At 38.5% G+C, this 18,151-nt stretch overlaps 1 protein-coding gene across 2 annotated transcripts; it reads left to right on the top strand.

Moving 5' to 3' along the window:
- The first annotated feature begins 10,146 nt into the window (after positions 1–10,146).
- On the top strand, positions 10,147–17,851 carry LOC149002550 (lactoylglutathione lyase GLX1-like). Of its 2 annotated transcripts, none has more exons than XM_089137615.1 (9): positions 10,147–10,231; positions 10,951–11,097; positions 11,215–11,339; positions 11,913–11,977; positions 12,067–12,279; positions 13,660–13,707; positions 13,815–13,922; positions 13,999–14,151; positions 17,529–17,851. In XM_089137615.1, the coding sequence occupies exons 2-9, from the start codon at positions 10,982–10,984 to the stop codon at positions 17,571–17,573; spliced, it is 873 nt and encodes a 290-aa protein (XP_088993741.1). In that variant the 5' UTR covers positions 10,147–10,231; positions 10,951–10,981; the 3' UTR covers positions 17,574–17,851. The 2 variants fall into 2 exon arrangements, with proteins under 2 accessions (XP_088993741.1, XP_088993742.1); XM_089137616.1 differs by having other exon boundaries at positions 10,222–10,298.
- Positions 17,852–18,151: the final 300 nt, after the last annotated feature.

The raw sequence follows: 18,151 nt of genomic DNA, 5'->3' as shown, positions 1-18,151 counted from the left end.
TTCTCCAGAAGCTTTCTTGGCAGCATCCACAGTTTCATTTGATCCTTCTTGGTACCTTGACTCAGGTGCCACTCATCATGTTACTTCCAATGTAATCGACATGGATACATCAATTCCTTACCATGGTACTAATCAACTGCACATTGGTAATGGATCAAGTTTGCATATGAAAATATTGGAAGTGCTTCTCTATCAACCCCTTCAAAAATTCTTACTTTATATAAAGTGCTACATGTTCCTTCTATTACTAAAAATTTGCTCTCTGTGCGTAAATTTACACGTTTTAATGATGTTTATGTGGAATTTCATCCAAGTTCTTGCTTTCTGAAGGATCTCAAAATGGGGACTATTCAACTTCAAGGATCAATTGAAGCTAGCCTCTATCGCTTCCATCCACCATCCACATCTCCCTTTGTTCATCTCAGCAAACGTGTGTCTCAAGAAGCGTGGCATGACCGATTAGGGCATTCGTTGAAGAGAACTTTGGATTCTCTCTTTTGCAGTTCTAGCCTGCACCAACCTTCATCTACTTCACCAGTTTTGTGTGTCCCATGCCAGATGGAAAAATCACATAAATTACCTTTCAAGTTAAATAAATCAAGGGCTGTATTTCCATTCCAGTTATTGCACTCTAATATTTGGGGTCCTCTCGGTCACCATCTACACAGGGTTATAGTATTATATTTCTTTCTTGGATGATTACAATAGATTTACATGGCTTTTCCACTTGCATGTTGTTCTGATGCAATTTCAATACTCAAGCAATTTTATTATTATGTAGCCAATGTTTTTAATTCCAAAATTCAAGTTTTTCAATCGGATGGTGCCAAGGAATATGCATATTTTGATCATTTTTTTTAAAGAGAGTGGTATATTTTATCAGTATTCATGCCCATACACTTATGAACATAATGGGAGAGTGGAACAGAAGCATAGACATATAGTAGAAACATGTCTCACTCTTATAGCTTGTACTTCAGTCCCCCTTATTTTTTATTCAGTTGCCTTTGAAACGACGATCTTCTTAATTAATAGAATGCCTACACCTATACTTGGGAATTAATCCCCATTTCAAGTGTCATATCACAAAGATCTAAATCTTTTATTTCTCAGAATCTTTGGATTTGCATGTTTTCCTTGGTTACGACCTTATAACAAAAACAAGTTGCAACATCGCTCTAGGCAATGTATTTTTCTTGGATACAACAACTCACACAAGGGGTATGTATGTTATGATCCAACTCTTGGCCGATCCTACATCTATAGACATACCTCCCAATTACCCTTCCCGCTCTCACTCCACTCCCACCATAGTTACAACAGATCATCTCTTTTCAAATTCAAAATTTGAAATCTCCCATTCCACCCTAAATTCCAATTCCAATTCAAATTTTGAATTTTCCCACCCCACCCGAACTTCTAATTCAAATTCAAATTTTGAACTTTCTGAAACTCTATCTCACCCTCTCACCGCACCCGAAACCCTAGCCCATAACCCACATGAAAACCTAGCCCGAAACCTTAGCCCATAACCCACCTGCACCATCCCAACCAACTCAATCTCAACCTTACCATGTGCAACCCCGATCCAAAACGGTCATCCCAAACCCATCTCTAAATTGAACCTCCTAGCCACCTCTCTTGTTGATAATCCTGAAACTGAACCCACCTCATATACCATTGCGATTAAAGACCCCAAATGGATGCTTGCCATGAGCGATGAATTTGATGCTCTCTTATGTAATGTTTGGAGTCTAGTTCCTCATCAGCCCCACATGAATTTGGTTGGAAATAAATGGGTTTACATAACCAAACAAAATAGTGATGGCTCTGTTTCACGTTATAAGGCTTGTTTGGTCGCCAAGGGATTTCATCAGTGTGAATGAATTGATTATTTTGACACTTTTAGTGCCGTTGTCAAACCTACTACCATACCCTTGATTATATCGCTAGTAGTTGCCCACGGACGGACTCTTCGCCAATTGGATGTTCAAAATGCATTTTTTAATGGTGAATTATCTGAAGAGGTTTACATGCTTCAACCACAAGGTTTCATTGATCCAGAGAGACCTACTTATGTATGTCACCTTCATAAAACCTTATATGGTTTAAAATAGGCCCCTAGGGCATGGTCTCATCGGCTTGGCAGTTGTTTACTCACTCTGGGATTTTCATAGTCCTCATTTGATATGGCACTAGATTTTTGTACTTCAAAACATCAAACAATCCATCTTCTTGTATATGTGGATGACATTGTCCTTATTGGATCTAGTTCTTCCGAGGTTAATTATGTCATTATAGCCATTGGCAAGGAATTCGCCATCAAAGATCTTGGTGATTTAAACTACTTTTTAGGGGTGGAGGTCACTCACTCATCTCATGGTTTACATCTTTGCTAGTCAAAATATTCTTTAGATCTTTTGTGAAGGACCAATATGCATGAAGCAAAATCAGTGGCAACCCCGACCTCCATCACCAAAGGAACCTCCCCACTATGATGATCCATCCCAATATAGAAGTATAGTGGGTGCCCTTTAGTTTTTGACTCTCACACACCCTGATATAGCATTTGCTATCAGTAGGGTTTGTCAATATATGCATCAACCTACAATTGATGATTGGGCTGTGGTTAAACGAATTCTTCGTTATCTAAAAGAGACCCCATCCCATGGGATTCCATTTTGGCCCACAAGTAATCTCTATCACTGCCTTTAGTGACGTGGACTAGGTCAATTCATGTCACACTCCACCCACCGGTCTCGGTTACCAGTCCGACAACCCGTGGGAGTGATTCTTCACAGGATCCACGGTCTTACCCATCAATAATAATAAATGCAAGTAAAGATAATCATGAGCAAGAATAAATTCAATAATTAAAATAAAGGATTACAGGAGTCCAAATACTCCAATAAATAATCAAGGAAAGAATAAATGATCAAAAGAATAGTGAGTTTAGCATAAGCGATCAAAATGAATTAAATAATCTTCTTTCCAGTTTCACAAAGCTAGAAAATGCAGTTCATGTTTAGCAAGGAAGGGAATGCTCCAGTTCTTTTCCAGACGGTCAGCAAAATGTCTGGCTACGCGTCTCCTACGCCCATCAATGGGTGCTATAAGCGCACTCCATGCACTCGTAGGAGCTCCCGCACTGGCTATCTCCATCTCCCATTGTCGGTGCCACATCTTCTTCATATGAGAAGGCTTCTTCATGGGGAACCAATCCATTTTCCGGCGCATATCTTCCATTTGTACAGGCTAATATAACATAGAAAATAAAGGAATGAGTTCTAACGAACTCAGTAAGAACAACATAATTCTCATCCATATGTCAACACCATCAGAAATGCAATTATGATATGTATGAAATGCAAAGGTATGAATGCCACTAAGATCTAAACTATGCAAGTCTCTAATAGGTGACATGCTTTAAGGATACACCAACCCTCCTCTGGGTAGGTCTAGTCACTCTGATCTGGCAAGGACTGGATACCTCTGTAGCGATCCTGGGTAAAAGGGTAAGTCCACACCTAGCTCTCAAACCATGGTTGGGGTTAAGTCAACACTCTCTCACCATGACCATTGGCATGAGTACTGGCGCATGTCGAGGTTTTTAATCCAATGCAAGTCATAATGGTGACATACTACATGAAGTCCAAATACATCCCTTATGGCACCAACCAACTCGGTTCAGTATCCTTCGCAACCTAAGAATGAGAACCCTTACGGACTGGCTACTGTTATTGGACTCCACTCTCTAACCCTATGGTCATCCACATATTGTTGGGGTGGAAAGTTCTCATGACTCCTCACGACACCCGGTCCGCTCCTTGGACGTTCATGATCCCAACCCTAACATATGCAACCTTACCAGTGCATGATCAACAGTGGACCACTGAGTCTCTGCACGGACTGGTTACCACTGTAAGATGAAACAGAGTCACATCACCATTGTCACGGGTCATCCGGCTTCAATTCCCCTACCGAAAGGGTAGTAGTATGTGGGGTATCTAGCCATGCAACTCTAGACTCTACCTAGGTATGTCATCCAGTAGTTATGATAGTACTAGAGACATCAGCGAGCATGTGTCCCATACTACAGCTCTCTGATATCTCAAGCCAAGATATCCCAATGGAATACCTTTTCCATCAGAACCAAAATACATCAATCATAATCATATCACATTCATAATTAATAAAATATATGCAAAGACAATACAAACAACAAGTATATGACAAGATCAGCTATACACAGTTACAACAACATATACAATTAAATAACAGTATTGAAAGACACTGGACTAGCATGTTCAAGTCATTACATAAAGATAAGATTGTATGTCCTTACTTGTAAATAAGTAGAAGTCCTCTAAACTGCAAACCAGAAATAATTATAAGACTTTTAGTAGAAACAGAAAACACCTATAAAACATGGTTACAATAATATATAAGTCAAATGAATCAAAATGGATCAAAGCCAAAAGCCACATGCTTTTTGGAAATTAGTCGATTGCTTGGGCCGGTCGCTTGACTCAAGTGACCGCCTTGAGCAACCGCCCCAAAAATAGTGTGTTTTCAATCCGAAACTTAGGCTTTTGATCATCCATTTTCAATCCGAATTTTGAACCTAACACACCCATAACCAAGGGGTAACATGAAACCTAACAATTAACACAGATTAGTCACCCAAAACTCTCCCCTTGATTGGATCCATCCCTTTCACGAAAAAAGGGTTTTGTTTTTGGATAGGATCTCATCAAGAACATTGGAAAGAGAGCTACAATTAAGAAATTGGGTAACCACTAACAACATAGGGATGAGTTAACACCAATCAATGGCTAAAAGGAGATAAAGGGTGAAAAGAAAACCAATTACCTCACACCAGAAACACCAAAAAGGGAATGAATGAAACACCAGATCTCAGTCCACACTCTGCTCACCTTCTATAGTGTCTCCACTACCTCCTAACCACCTAAAACAGCAATCCCGAATATAATATTCGTCAAGTGGGCAAGGTTGCTATTTATAGAAATCTGGTGGCAAATTAGGGCAAAACCCCGCAAGCAGAACCAGGCGGTCGCTTGGTTCAATCAACCGCCACTAGCAACCACCCCTTATTATATTGCTATACAAGGGTGCTTTGATCAGGGGGTTGAAATCCAAACACAACCTAACCCTAATTAACACATGGGGGATGTCTTACCTTCATTCCGAACATCGCCAGACACCACTTGCCTTCCAGAGATCCAACTTCCAAGCAAGACAGGTTCTTCACCGAGAGAATCTAGATCCATAGGTTTAGGGTATGGATTATGGACTTTTATCTAGACACTCCACAAATTAACCCGACTAGACCTTCGGATTCTCGAACTTGTAATATGGATATCAGGTTAGAAATATGGGGGTTATTACAATTCAACTACTGATCGACGATCTACAAGTGGCTATTGTTTCTACTTGGGCCATAACTTGATCTCTTGGAATTCCAAGAAACAATCCACTGTGGCCCGCTCTTTTACAGAATCTGAGTACAAAGGGATTGCTAATGCTACTGCTGAGTTGATATGGTTACGTCAGCTACTACGTGAACTTGGGGTTGTCACTTCTGCACCAACTCTATATTGCAATAGTATTGAAGCTACTTACCTTGCTGCTAATCCGGTCTTCCATGCACAAACCAAACACATTGAGATTGACTATCATTTTGTTCGCAAACAAGTCGCCACAAAAAATCTTTCAATATAATTCTTTCCCACAAGAGACCAAATCACAGACATTCTCACCAAAGGCTTATTTGCTCTAAGATTTAAATTTTAAAAATCTAAGCTCACTGTCTACTCCTAACCAATGACCTTGCAGGGGAGTGTAAAGGATAAGTCTTTGAATTCAAATTCAAATTCAAATCCACAATAACTAACTCTATTTTTCGATTGATCTTATCTCCAACTGATCAAGAAGAGTTTGAGTAATGGTTAAAGTACCAACAAGTTATAGAGTTTGATTGTAAACAAGTTGTAATTCAAATATTCGAATTGTAATCAAATAATATTAATATACATCTCCTACTCACGAATTAGAGTGTGGAAGAATTCTCTCTCAAACGAAATTCTGTCTCTTGTTGAGAATGCCAGTCAAAACCTCTTGGATGTTTTCAATGGACTGAACATCCAGTTCTTGCAGAAAGAATCGGTCATCGTTCTGAAGATCTTTCATAGTACTGAGAGACCTACTGGTAGCTATGACCTGACATTTTTGAGAAGCAAAAGCTCAGCAAGAGCATGACCAATACCTCCTCGCTACAACCCATTATCAGAACTATTGGTTTTCACGGACATCCATTTTTGGCATTTGATGTTTCCGTCCAAACAGACTCAGCGAGATTTATAAGCCTCAGAGATTGAGTTTTTCTTTTTCGGTAATATCGAAGTATGATGACTCTATGAGTCTTGGGCTTCAGAAATAGGGAAGCGGATTGGATTATTGAGAGGGCAACTGCTGAAACCATCATTTAAGTGAAGTTTTGTAAAATATAAAAAAAAAAATTGATTTCCCTTCAACCTGTTCACCCCATGGGAAAAATAGTAATTTCAAAATCAAAATTAAGAGAAAACTAAAGTTGGTTTTTTTTTTTTGTAATAATTCATGTAAACAAAATTGGGTCAATTAAAATATTTGTCACTTAAATGGACAAACAAGAGTTTGGGCCCAACTTAAGTGGGCAAAATAGAAAAAACTCTAATAATAATAAGTGTTTAAAATGGTGAAACTAGCATTAAAATGGCAAATAATGGTAGATAATAACTATTTAATCCTCTTCCTAAATCTAAGTATTCTCTTATGTTTTTCCCCGTAGTTGCAGTCCTTTCCCAATCATAATTTCTTACACAGTTCAGTTTATGGGTAGTGTTTTTAAACTTAAACCGTGAATTAATATATTTTAATGCATCTTATAAAAAGTTAAATTTTAATACATAGTTGTGTTTAGTGAAAGTTGGACTATTAAATCTAGAATCAAGATTATTAAATAGAAATTTTAGATGATTGAAGCTCAAATCAACATTAACCAAACAATTTTTACGTAGATTTAAGTCCCAGACTTAGACCAACCAAACAGTTTTTCTATTGTGAATCTGATTTTAGAGAACCAAATTCAATTAAACTTAGATTGCAAATCCAAACTAGTTGGGACCACAACCAAAGCGCCAAGGGGAACAGGGAACCCAGGTAAAAAAGAAGGCAGAACCAGGAGAACAACCCGGAAGAAGCGGGGCGACGAGGAAAAAACCCCACCCCGGCAAAAAGCCAACAAAAAAAAAAAAGGACCAAGAACAAGAAGAAACCGGAGGGAGCAAGACGGGGAAAAGAGGGGGGGGGGAGAGCAGAGAAGCCAAGGGCAACAAGGAAGGCAGAAGCCAGGAAAAGGAACCCGACCAGAGCAGAACAAGGCAGGACAGAACAGGGGGGCAAGAGGGGGGGGGGCCAACCGGCAAAAACAGGGCGGGACGCACCGCCGAGATTGATCCGAGGCCAGACACGCAGGGGCAAAGGCGGGCAACCGATTTGGATGTTACAGTCATCGCCAACCTGGTCGGATGCACTGCAATAAGGAGGCTAATTTTGCTAGTGATGGCATGTCCAAGATTCTGTTGTCGCTAGTAAAGACCTTGACCTTCTTTCTGTTATTCGATATTATTGTATGTATCTTGCATTTTTGGTAGTACTTATTGTAATCTTTGGAATATTTCTTATTGTGATAATATATTCTATGTGCTCTTTTGTAATAAACTTGTGTAGTTTTCTTATTTATTGTAATCTTCTTTCTAGATAGGGTGTTTTTTTTTAATGGAAAAAGTTTATCCCCAATTCCTGTATTTATATGCATTGATTTCTCAATAAACACATACACCAATATTCAGCTAAATCTAAACTTAACACTTCTGAATCCCCTTCTTTTTTATTTTTTTTTATTTTTTGAATCCGAAGAGTTTATATATAGGGTGGGGGAATATTAAACTTAACACTTCTGAATCCCCTTTTTTTTTTCTATTATTATTATTATTATTTTTTATATAAATCCGAAGAGTTTATATATAGGGTGGGGGAATATTACTAATATAAGTGCCGCCGAATGGGTGTGAACCTAGGACCCCCCGTGGGAAGTTGGGCTTTTAACCGCTCTACTAATCCACCATTGGCAATCCCCTTCTTTAGTGGTAGAAAAGACCCTTCAAGTGGATTTTTTGTCAGTTCTTTTATTCCTTGTTTTGTTGTTTTCTTTGGTCTTTGACCCCGTTTATGTATTAGAAAGAAAGAAAAACCCTGGGATTCTCAATTCGCCCAACTCTTTAGGGCCTGTTTGGTTACATGAATCCAGAGATTTGAAATCTCTGGATTCATGAATCTGAGAATTATACCCGTTTGGTTGTAAAAATCTCTAGATTCATGAAATCTACAGATTCACGTTTTTAGTGTAAAAAGGTGAATCTGTAGATTTATGGGTAAGGGGTGAAATCCAGAGATTTCAAAAAAGCTATACAATTGTAAATTCACAAAAATCATGTCGATCAAATAAATTTTTAGGATGAATTCACAGATTTCATTCCACAACCAAACACTTAATTTTATAAATTATAACTCCATAGATTTGAAGTCTATAGATTTGAAATCTCTAGATATTTGAAATCTCCAGACTATGTAACCAAACCAGGCCCTAAAGTTATCTTTACTATGCGTTAAAGACATTATTATAGGTTCGTGGGCAATAACTTTTGTGGTTGCCTTAAACTCACTAAAGGCCTGACCAAGCCCAGGCCCATCAAATGCCCATAAATATCTTGTGATGTGGCAGGAAAGAAGAAAAGCGTAAGTTTCATTTTCCCACGAGAATGCTTTTTTCCTATGCGAAAGCCAACGTGCTTTGAAAAAGTGGTTATATCTGTAGCCACAACTTTTTGGGAACGGTTTGGCTTTAAGAGGATTAAAGGGCTGTTTGGGACCCAAGGACCAGTGACCCTCGCCTTTTATTTCAAGTTTGACATCGACGGTCGACCATACGTGGAAAAGCGTCATCCATACATGTCTTTGTTTATTCGAGAATTCCAGAGATGCTATCATGTAAACGCAAGCACTTACGTCTAATCTACACACTCACTTCCGAGTTCCCACTCGCGAGATCCAACAAACGTACCGAATGTAACCCAGATTTTCAACTAGGTTCACCCAAATTGGTGCATTGCAAGCACAGGGTTATCCATTTCTTTTCCCTTTCCGGTCTAACCTGGACTTGTAAATGAGTCCGGATCAGCTACCCGTTGTCGGAGGAGCACAGAGACGGCTTTACCACCATAAATACAGGGGACTCAGGGGTTGGGTGATGGAAACTTTTTTAAAATTTAAAATTTTATATTTTTTACTGGTGGGTCCCACAAGATTTGTGGCGGTAAAGTCGTTAGTGCTCCCTTGACGGAATGATGATTCGAATTCCTTGTAAACGGATCAGATTTCACTAGGATATATTGCAGTCTATATCCAAATTTGAATCCAGAACTACAGAAGCTATCAAATATCTAATATGATTGTTGATTGTCAATTTTTGATTTCTGAATTTTCAAATACTGGTTACAGTTTTTAAAACTAATTAGTAGCCTTTTTTTGAGAAAAGATAATGTTTAATCTAATGATTTTCCTTAGTTTAGCTAGTTCGCTATGAGTTTAACTTATTAACTAGAACCGGTTCAATTTTAGTGAAGGTCAAAATGTCACTAAGTAAAATACCATTTTAAGCTTAAACATATTATATTTTCTTTGGATTCTTTTAGATAAAAATATTTTAGTTTGGTAAGATAAATTTTACTTAGATATTGTCCGATCGAGTACGCAATTATCTGAATTTGAATCGGTTGTTTGTTGAATTTTCTTTTGGGTTGAAGGTTACTCATCGAATACGAATGCGAATTTCGACTATCCATTTCAGAGGTAAAATTTCGGCTATCCGTTTACCGGTTTGGTTGATTGTGGCAGCTCCTAACGAAAAACTGTCATATGGGTCGAACCAGTCCGGGTGGCTAATCGGGCTGTCCGACCGGATTCTCTACTGACCAAATCATACATTCAGTAACAGAAACTTGAATTACGGCTCCACGTGTTAACTGTGGTCCGCCCAGTACAGACAGACATAAACACCAGTGAGCAGTTCACCGCTTTTCGTGTCTCACTCCGACCTTAGATCATTCTGGTAAGCCTTCTCTCCTCTCTCTGGTGTCCCATTCGATGCGCTTGTGAGTGAAATCTTGTTTGTTGAAGTAAGGGTTTTGGTTGTTCTTTCACGATCTTCACATTGCATCGCATAATTTACATATTTTTCTTTTCTGGGAAGCTAGGAGTTGGAATCTTTTTCTGATTACCTGCTTTTTTGATCTTCGTTTTGCTTGATTAATTGCAAATGACCTGCTTTTAGTTTATCATTCGAAATGTTAAGATATTCTCTCTCAACAATCTCAACTTTTTCTGTTCATTTTATGTTTATTCTGTTTAGTGATTCTTCTAGGCCAGTAGATTTTTCCCTTCCCTTTTCAATATAAGAGATAGGTAGGGATGTTCATTTTATGTTGTTTCGTTTGGTGATTCCAACAAGCGAATGCACCGTTTTTGTTTAGCTTTGTCCCTTTTTTAATTATTATTATTATTTTTTAATTTTAATGAATGATTTGTTCGGGGGAGGGATGATGAAAGTGCACTAGGCACTTATTGTTGGTGGCACCATTTTGCTTTGTTTTGGTTCATATCTGCTAGTTTGGTTTCTTGCCCAGCTTCAGGGATTTGAATTTCTTGGTCACATCCAGTGATTGAACCGAACATTTTTTTTCTTTCATTTGTGAACTGTGTTCTTCTTGGAAATAACTGAATTTGAAGATATGATAGTTATGGCTGACATTTCCTGATTTTGGATATCAGAACAGATAATTGTGTTTCATCTTAACAAACGATGGCTGGAAAAGAGGCGGCTGTTTCCAGTGAGAATTTGTTGGATTGGGTAAAGAAAGATAAGCGTAGAATGCTACATGCTGTTTATCGAGTTGGGGATCTCGATCGTACCATTAAGTAATAATATTCGCTTCTATAGTTTCACTTTAAGCTCTGAGCTATCAACTATGGTTATGGAAGATGGACAGAATTTTGATTGGATGTCTGCTAAATGTATGAAATTGTGATAATCAGGTTTTACACTGAAGGTCTTGGAATGAAGCTCTTGAGGAAAAGGGATGTACCTGAGGAGAAGTACTCAAATGCATTTCTTGGATTTGGGCCTGAAGAAACCAATTTCGTCGTTGAGTTGACATACAGTATGTCAAACCTATTTCCCCTATCCTGATATAGTTCATTTTTGTTTTCCTTCCGATACTTTAGTAACTTAGTGCTTGAGATGTTTCCTATGGAAGTTTGTCCCTTTTCCTTGACTATGTCAATCCTGGAGTGCCTAGTGGGGCACATAGGATACAAGTAAGTAGTAAGTTTTGTGCAAAAATGATAATTTGATCCACTACAATCTTATACAGATCCAAATTAGCAATTAACCTTAAAATTGTTCAATGATGCGCATTTTATTTCATGTCAGCATAATTTAATGCTTTTAGTCCCTTGAAGCTAGGCACAGCTTTCCACTCAAGATGCTGGGAAGGCATTAATTTGATAAGTGTCTTCAACTTATTCAATGATCCAGAGCTTTGGTGGCTCATTTTAGCACTTGATTCCACCATCTATAGAGAACATTGTTATATTTGTAGGTCAGAGAGAATCCACTTTACCCTGCCTCGGTAGGGCATGAATTACTCTTTGTATTTGTAACTCAGTGCCTTGTACCTCTGTTCATTGCTATTTATAGATTTTGATTCTTTCTGTTTCTGGTTGATTCACAGACCATGGAGTTGACAAGTATGAAATCGGGACGGGATTTGGACATTTTGCAATTGCAACTGAAGATGTATGTGACGTTTATGATTTAAGAATTGTAAGACATGGTCGTATTGGTTGCACTTTTAGTGGTATGGGTTACTAAACTTTTGAATCCAGGTTCATAAACTTGTTGAAAACGTACGTGCCAAAGGTGGTGTGGTCACCCGTGAACCTGGTCCAGTTAAAGGGGGATCAAGTGTCATTGCTTTTGTGAAAGATCCAGATGGTTATCTATTTGAGCTGATCCAAAGAGGCCCCACTCCTGAACCACTGTGTCAAGTTATGCTGCGTGTGGGTGACCTAGATCGCTCTGTCCAGTTCTATGAGAAGGTAAACTTTTCTTTGCTATGGTTTGTTGCTTCTTTGTTCGTTTGATCTTTGTTCAAGATTTATATTAACACTGGGAAAATACTTGAATTCTGATATATTTCTTCTGTTAATTTTTCTCTCCTGAAATAAAATGAAATAAAGAATGTCCTGTGAGAAGGTGTAGTGAATGCTTTAGTTTGGGTGAACCCTTTCCCGTGAACATTTTAGGTTTTGAAGAAAAGCCATCAGCTAATTTCATGGGATTCCATCAACTACAAAAAACATATCAACCCTGAAGAAAAATAATGCTATTAGAGAATACTTGGATTCTATGTACTAGGTAATTGATCAAGTTCAAGTCTGATCATCAGTCACATTTTTACATTCTTAAGGATGAAATGTATTTGCTGAGCTACTATCAACTTTTACTCAGGTACACATGTTATTGAAATTCTTCATCAAGGTTGTTTTCATAAACATAAAAAGTTTTGCTGTCAAATCTTTCCCTATATACTAAGATATAATCTTCCTCCACTCTGGAGTTTTTTTTTCTTGCAAACGAAACCAAAGAAAACTTGGAGCATGCCAACATTGGCTTCCAGCAGGTATTCATTATAAAATCTAGATAACCTACAGAAAAGAGGATTAATTCTTTCATATGTGTGTTGCTTATGTGAGAAAGCAGACACCTCAACTACCTATCGTGATTTTTATTTTTTATGGAGACTTATCATAGATTGGTCTATTGGAATTAAAAGGATTGACTTAGGATTGCAAGGTACACTTTTGTACATTGATGTTCCAGCCCCTCAAAGCCTCAGGTGGTTTTTACTTTGGAACATTAAAGATTTTGCCACCACATGGAGTATTTGTATGGGAAGAAACAATTTCTTGATGAGAAGTTTAGGTGTATTCCAACCATATTGGCTTATATGGGCAAGTTTTGTTTTGGATTGGGCTTTCCTGCGAAGGATTAGATGATCCTTAATAGAGCATCATTTGGGTTGTTAGTATCTTTGTGGATAAATAGAAACGAAGTTAGATGATAAGATCATATGTTTCTTCTTTGTTATCTCACTCGCTTTCAAGGTGTATTTATTATACACTCAACCAGAGGAGTTTGGATGATTCAAGTAAGAAAAGAAAAGAAAGAATTTGACTTGAGAAAGCTGGATGATTGAGGCTAAATCTATTAATTAGCATCCAAACCCAACTGAAACCTAGTCAATTGCTACCTCTGTCAATAATTATTGTAAACTTACCACCTTTCATTTATCACGCCAAAACAGTGTCATTTTCTATTGCTGGATTCAGTAATTCATGGTCTTTAATCTGTCATTTGATGGTCCTCTCTGCCTTTGCTTGGTCCTCTCTGCCTTTGCTGGCTCCACCTCTGTGCAGGCCCTGGGTATGAAACCACTGAGGAAGATTGATCGACCTGAGCAGAAGGTGAGTTTGTCTGGTACTTAAGGTGTATTTCTGGTAATCTGCTTCTGCAGGATGTTAGTCTGGCTTACCCACTTCTATGTTCGGTTGCTTTGCATTGTAATTGATAGTATACATTGGCAATGATGGGTTATGCGGACGAGCATGAAACAACTGTTTTGGAGTTGACTTACAATTATGGTGTGACTGAGTACACCAAAGGGACTGCATATGCACAGGTAAGCTGCAACCTTCTTTAATAAATTTTCTTGATTTGAATCAAATCTTTCTAATCAATACAACCTTCGTTTCTAGATTGCCATTAGTACTGAAGATGTATATAAGAGTGCTGAGGCTGTTAATTTGGTTACTCAAGAGCTTGGAGGAAAGATAACTCGGGAACCAGGCCCTCTTCCGGGAATCAACACAAAGATTACCTCTTTCCTTGACCCAGATGGCTGGAAAACAGTAAGTATTCTGATAGAAAGTGAGTCTGTTCTAAATTTGTCTTGGTTACATTTCACAAAAGCAAGTTCCACCTCTAACTGTATTTAGTTGATTGTCACTGACTCACTAATAACTTTTGACTCCTAGATAATAATATTTTCAGCAACCTCTCCTCATTTAGAGTCCACTATTGCCTTAAACAGATGATATGCTGGAAATTAATAGGATCCCCGTCAATCTCAAGCCAAACCTCCCAAATACAGCAAGTATAGAAAATACAGCTAAGAAACAGTCTCAGAACAAAGAAATAACAGTAACGGCTACCTCATTAAATTCAGAATAGGAACACAATTGAGACACCAAACAACTTCACTGATTCATTCAATAGTGTTACGTTCACACACGTGGGATCGGGTGAAGTGTTCGTGAGAACTCAAGTTTCCTTGGATGGAATCTTGAGACAAATAAGAGAGCTCATGTGATTGGCCTTTGTTCTTGCCTCTACCTATCTTGAGAAAACGTGAAACACAACTGGTTTCTTCAAGGGAAAACTGATCCTCCAAACTCAATTATTATTCTTCAAAACATACCCGACTCAACAAGGATAACCGTATTTAAGGTGTCCTTCCCCCCTCCAAATTAGGCTCATAATTCAATTGACTCATTAAAATAGGAAGACTAACTGACCCAACGTTACAAACTCATAAAAATAAGAAGATTAACTTACCCATGTACCCACTTACTAACCCACAGCAACCAAATAGGATATACACTCACTCTAACTAATTGGGCCACAAATTCAAAATGAGAAAAAAAGAATAGAAATAGGAATAAAATTAAGGAGAAACCTGCATGCATAACACCCCTTCCTCCTTAAACGACACCCTTGACCTCAAGGGTGAGTTAACCAACGCCCTTCTCTTGGTACCTAATATGGCATGAATAGAAATTTCTGGTAGATCAGCATTATTGGAAGTGGCATCGGGTTCGGAGAGGTTCTCTACATCATCTGACCAACTTCCTTCAATAAGGAATAGCTTCTTGCAATGGTGGCCAGGCCCGAACTTTTTGTTGCAATTGAAGCATAATCCCTTGGCTCGACATTCACTAAATTCTACAGGTGTGAGTCTTTTGATCGGCAGATTTGTGCGTGTTCTTGATCGGGTGTTGCTAGACTTTGCTGAAAATGATGTTGGACTTTCTTGGGTGCGAGGTCTAGACAACCTGGCAAGACCAATTGTTGCTGGTAATGTGTCTAGCTTGCAGGCTTGAACATCATTTTTAAGATTTTTCATTCAATCCACTATAAAACATCTCGCTTGCTGACTCAGTGATAGTTTCCTTGCTCATAACAATAAGCTAGAAAACTTGGCTTGGTACTCTCTAACCATTCCAGTCTGCTTTGATTTTGTTAAATCACCAAAGAAATCTTAGATTTGGAAAGGACTATACCTGATGAAGATTTCCTTTATAAAATTTGGCCAAGTGATAGGGGCATTTTCATGTTCCTCCTTAAGCAATTGGTAACATAATTGCACCTCTCCTTCAAGATTCCACGATGCTAATGGAACCCATTCATCCATGGGGTTTGATGGTATTCAAGAAATTGCTCTGCCCGAAAAACCCAACTAGTAGGGTCTTCCTCTCTGTTGTATCTGGGAAAGTCAAGCTTCACCACCTTGGATAGCAAGGTCGCTACTCCCTTGGAATTGTTGAACAATCCGTTGGAGGTCCTATCACCTTCTCATGGATGATTGCTCTCTAAGCTCTCACCCATCTCTCGATTGCGAGCAGCATTTTCCAGCTTCTTGTTCACTGCCACAAACATCTGTTGCATTGTCTCTGTCAATTCTTGAAATTTTCGATCTTGTGCAATTGTAGGACACTCCATCTTTGACTTTAATCATTCCAAGCGTGGATTGGCCATGCTTGGCTCTGATACCAATCTGTTACGTTCACGCACTTTGGGGTCGGGTGAAGTGTTCGTGAGAACTCAAGTTTCCTCGGATGGAATCCCAAGACTAATAAGAGAGCTCACGTGATTGGCCTTTGTTCTTGCGCCAAGCGTATTTTGAGAAAACGGGAAACACAAGTGGTTTCTTCTAGGGAAAACCAATCCTCCAAAATCAATTCATTAATCTTCAAAACATTCCTGACTCAACAAGGATAACCGTATTTAAGGAGTCCTTCCCCCTCCATTAAAGATAGGAAGACTAACTGACTGACCCCTACACTACAAACTAATAAAAATAGGAACATCAACTTATCCACTTACCCACTTACTCACAACAACCAAATAGGATACGCTCAATCTAACTAACTGGGCCCCACAAATTCAAATGAGAAAAAGGAACGAAAATAGGGATAAAATTAAGGAGAAACCTGCATTCATAATAAATGGCAACAACCCTATACAGCCAACAAAACAGAGCACAACCTCCCAACCGAGAGAACTTATCTCCCCCAGCAAGCTCAGCTTGCCCCACACTCAGGTACTTTATGCATAATCCCACCTTTCTCTCCTACTCCCCTACATAACAGAATATTTCTAACAACCTCTTACATCTCTCTCCAATTCCCTTTTGCCGAGTGGCCTGTCATCTCTGCTCCTCTGTTGTCAGCAAGGGTGTGGTTCCTTTCCAATATCATTTGGCCACCTGTCTTTCCTGCTGATTCTGTTCCACGTATGTCTGGTTGTGGTTGATCCCCTGTAGCTGCTAGTGATGATTCCATGTTTCTCCCCCATTCTTGCACTTGTACACCTGAGTTATTAGGGGCTTATCAGGAATGTTCAGGATAACCCTTAGGATTAGGCAACAATGTTATCCTTTCTCATGGCATTCTCTGACTTCAAAACTCTTATCTTCTTCAGAAACTGCTCAACTGTGCTGTATTGGATTTTGTAGTTCTTTGCATCATTGTCTCTTTCCTACAAGTACTGTTTTTTCAGTGAGATTTACCATTTAATTAAAATTTTGCTGGAATAGAGCAGTAAGTAATTGTGATCTCTATTTCATGTTTCTTGGACTTGATTTAAAAAGTCGACACTACTTTACCTATATGGCTTTTGTAAGTGAGCCAGTGCACAAAAACTTAAAAAAGGGTGTACCTTATGCATGAGGCTCCTGCTACTACAGGGTCAGGGCAAATGCAGCCTTACCCCTCTTTACTGAGAGGCTGTTTCTTAGATATGAACCCACAATCACCAGGTGCTCTACTAGGTTGCAATAGAGCTACCTAACTGTCTCGCATGGACTTAAAACAAATAAAAAATAAAATCCTTTATGTTAACTTTTGTATGATGTAAATTCCACTGGTTGGTTGTGTGTGAATTATGATAAATTTGTGTGTTTCTGTATTGCCGCCTGGCTCATGCTAAGATTCTTTTATGTTTCTAGGTCTTGGTTGACTATGAGGATTTCCTGAAGGAGCTTCCTAAGTAAGAATGATTGTGAAGAAGGGTTTATCAGTTGGGTTCCGCCTTCAGTTTTCTAATGATCTTAAGGATGCATAAGCAGAATTTTTTATTCTCACCAGATAGTTTGCCGTTCTTAATATAAAACTAGAATTATGTGTAAGCAAAAGCTATCTATGAATCCATTTATTAGGTAAAATCTGATGCTTTCCTATCAACGTTTCGGATGATTCGTTTGCTTTTCTGGGAATGTCCAAATACATGATGCGTTGCGTGGTATTACAATCTATGGTTTATTTGATCTCATTATTATGCTCACAGGATAATTAGTTAAATTTCTTCATGAACCTCGAGAATTCTTGCATTTCTCTTTTATTTCTTAAATTGTGGTTTGGAATTGAAAACCAGCACATACTTGTGACGTAATATTTGTTAAGTTTTTATAATCCATAACATTGATGCGTGAAATAGTCAATCCTAAGTCATTTGTCCAGATCCAAGTTGATAGTGAGTTAAAATCCGTTGGGGGGATTTACATGAGCACTGTGCTGGTCTAAGAATTCTGTTACAGGTGACTGTGTCTTCCTAACCATGGTGTTTAGAACG

Source organism: Hakea prostrata, chromosome 10, assembly GCF_041222555.1.
Source record: "Hakea prostrata isolate BN-2017 chromosome 10, UWA_Hpros_2, whole genome shotgun sequence".
Classification (NCBI taxonomy): Eukaryota; Viridiplantae; Streptophyta; class Magnoliopsida; order Proteales; family Proteaceae; genus Hakea; species Hakea prostrata.
Note: the sequence above shows the minus strand (reverse complement) of the source record. Positions and strands in the feature narration are given on the sequence as shown.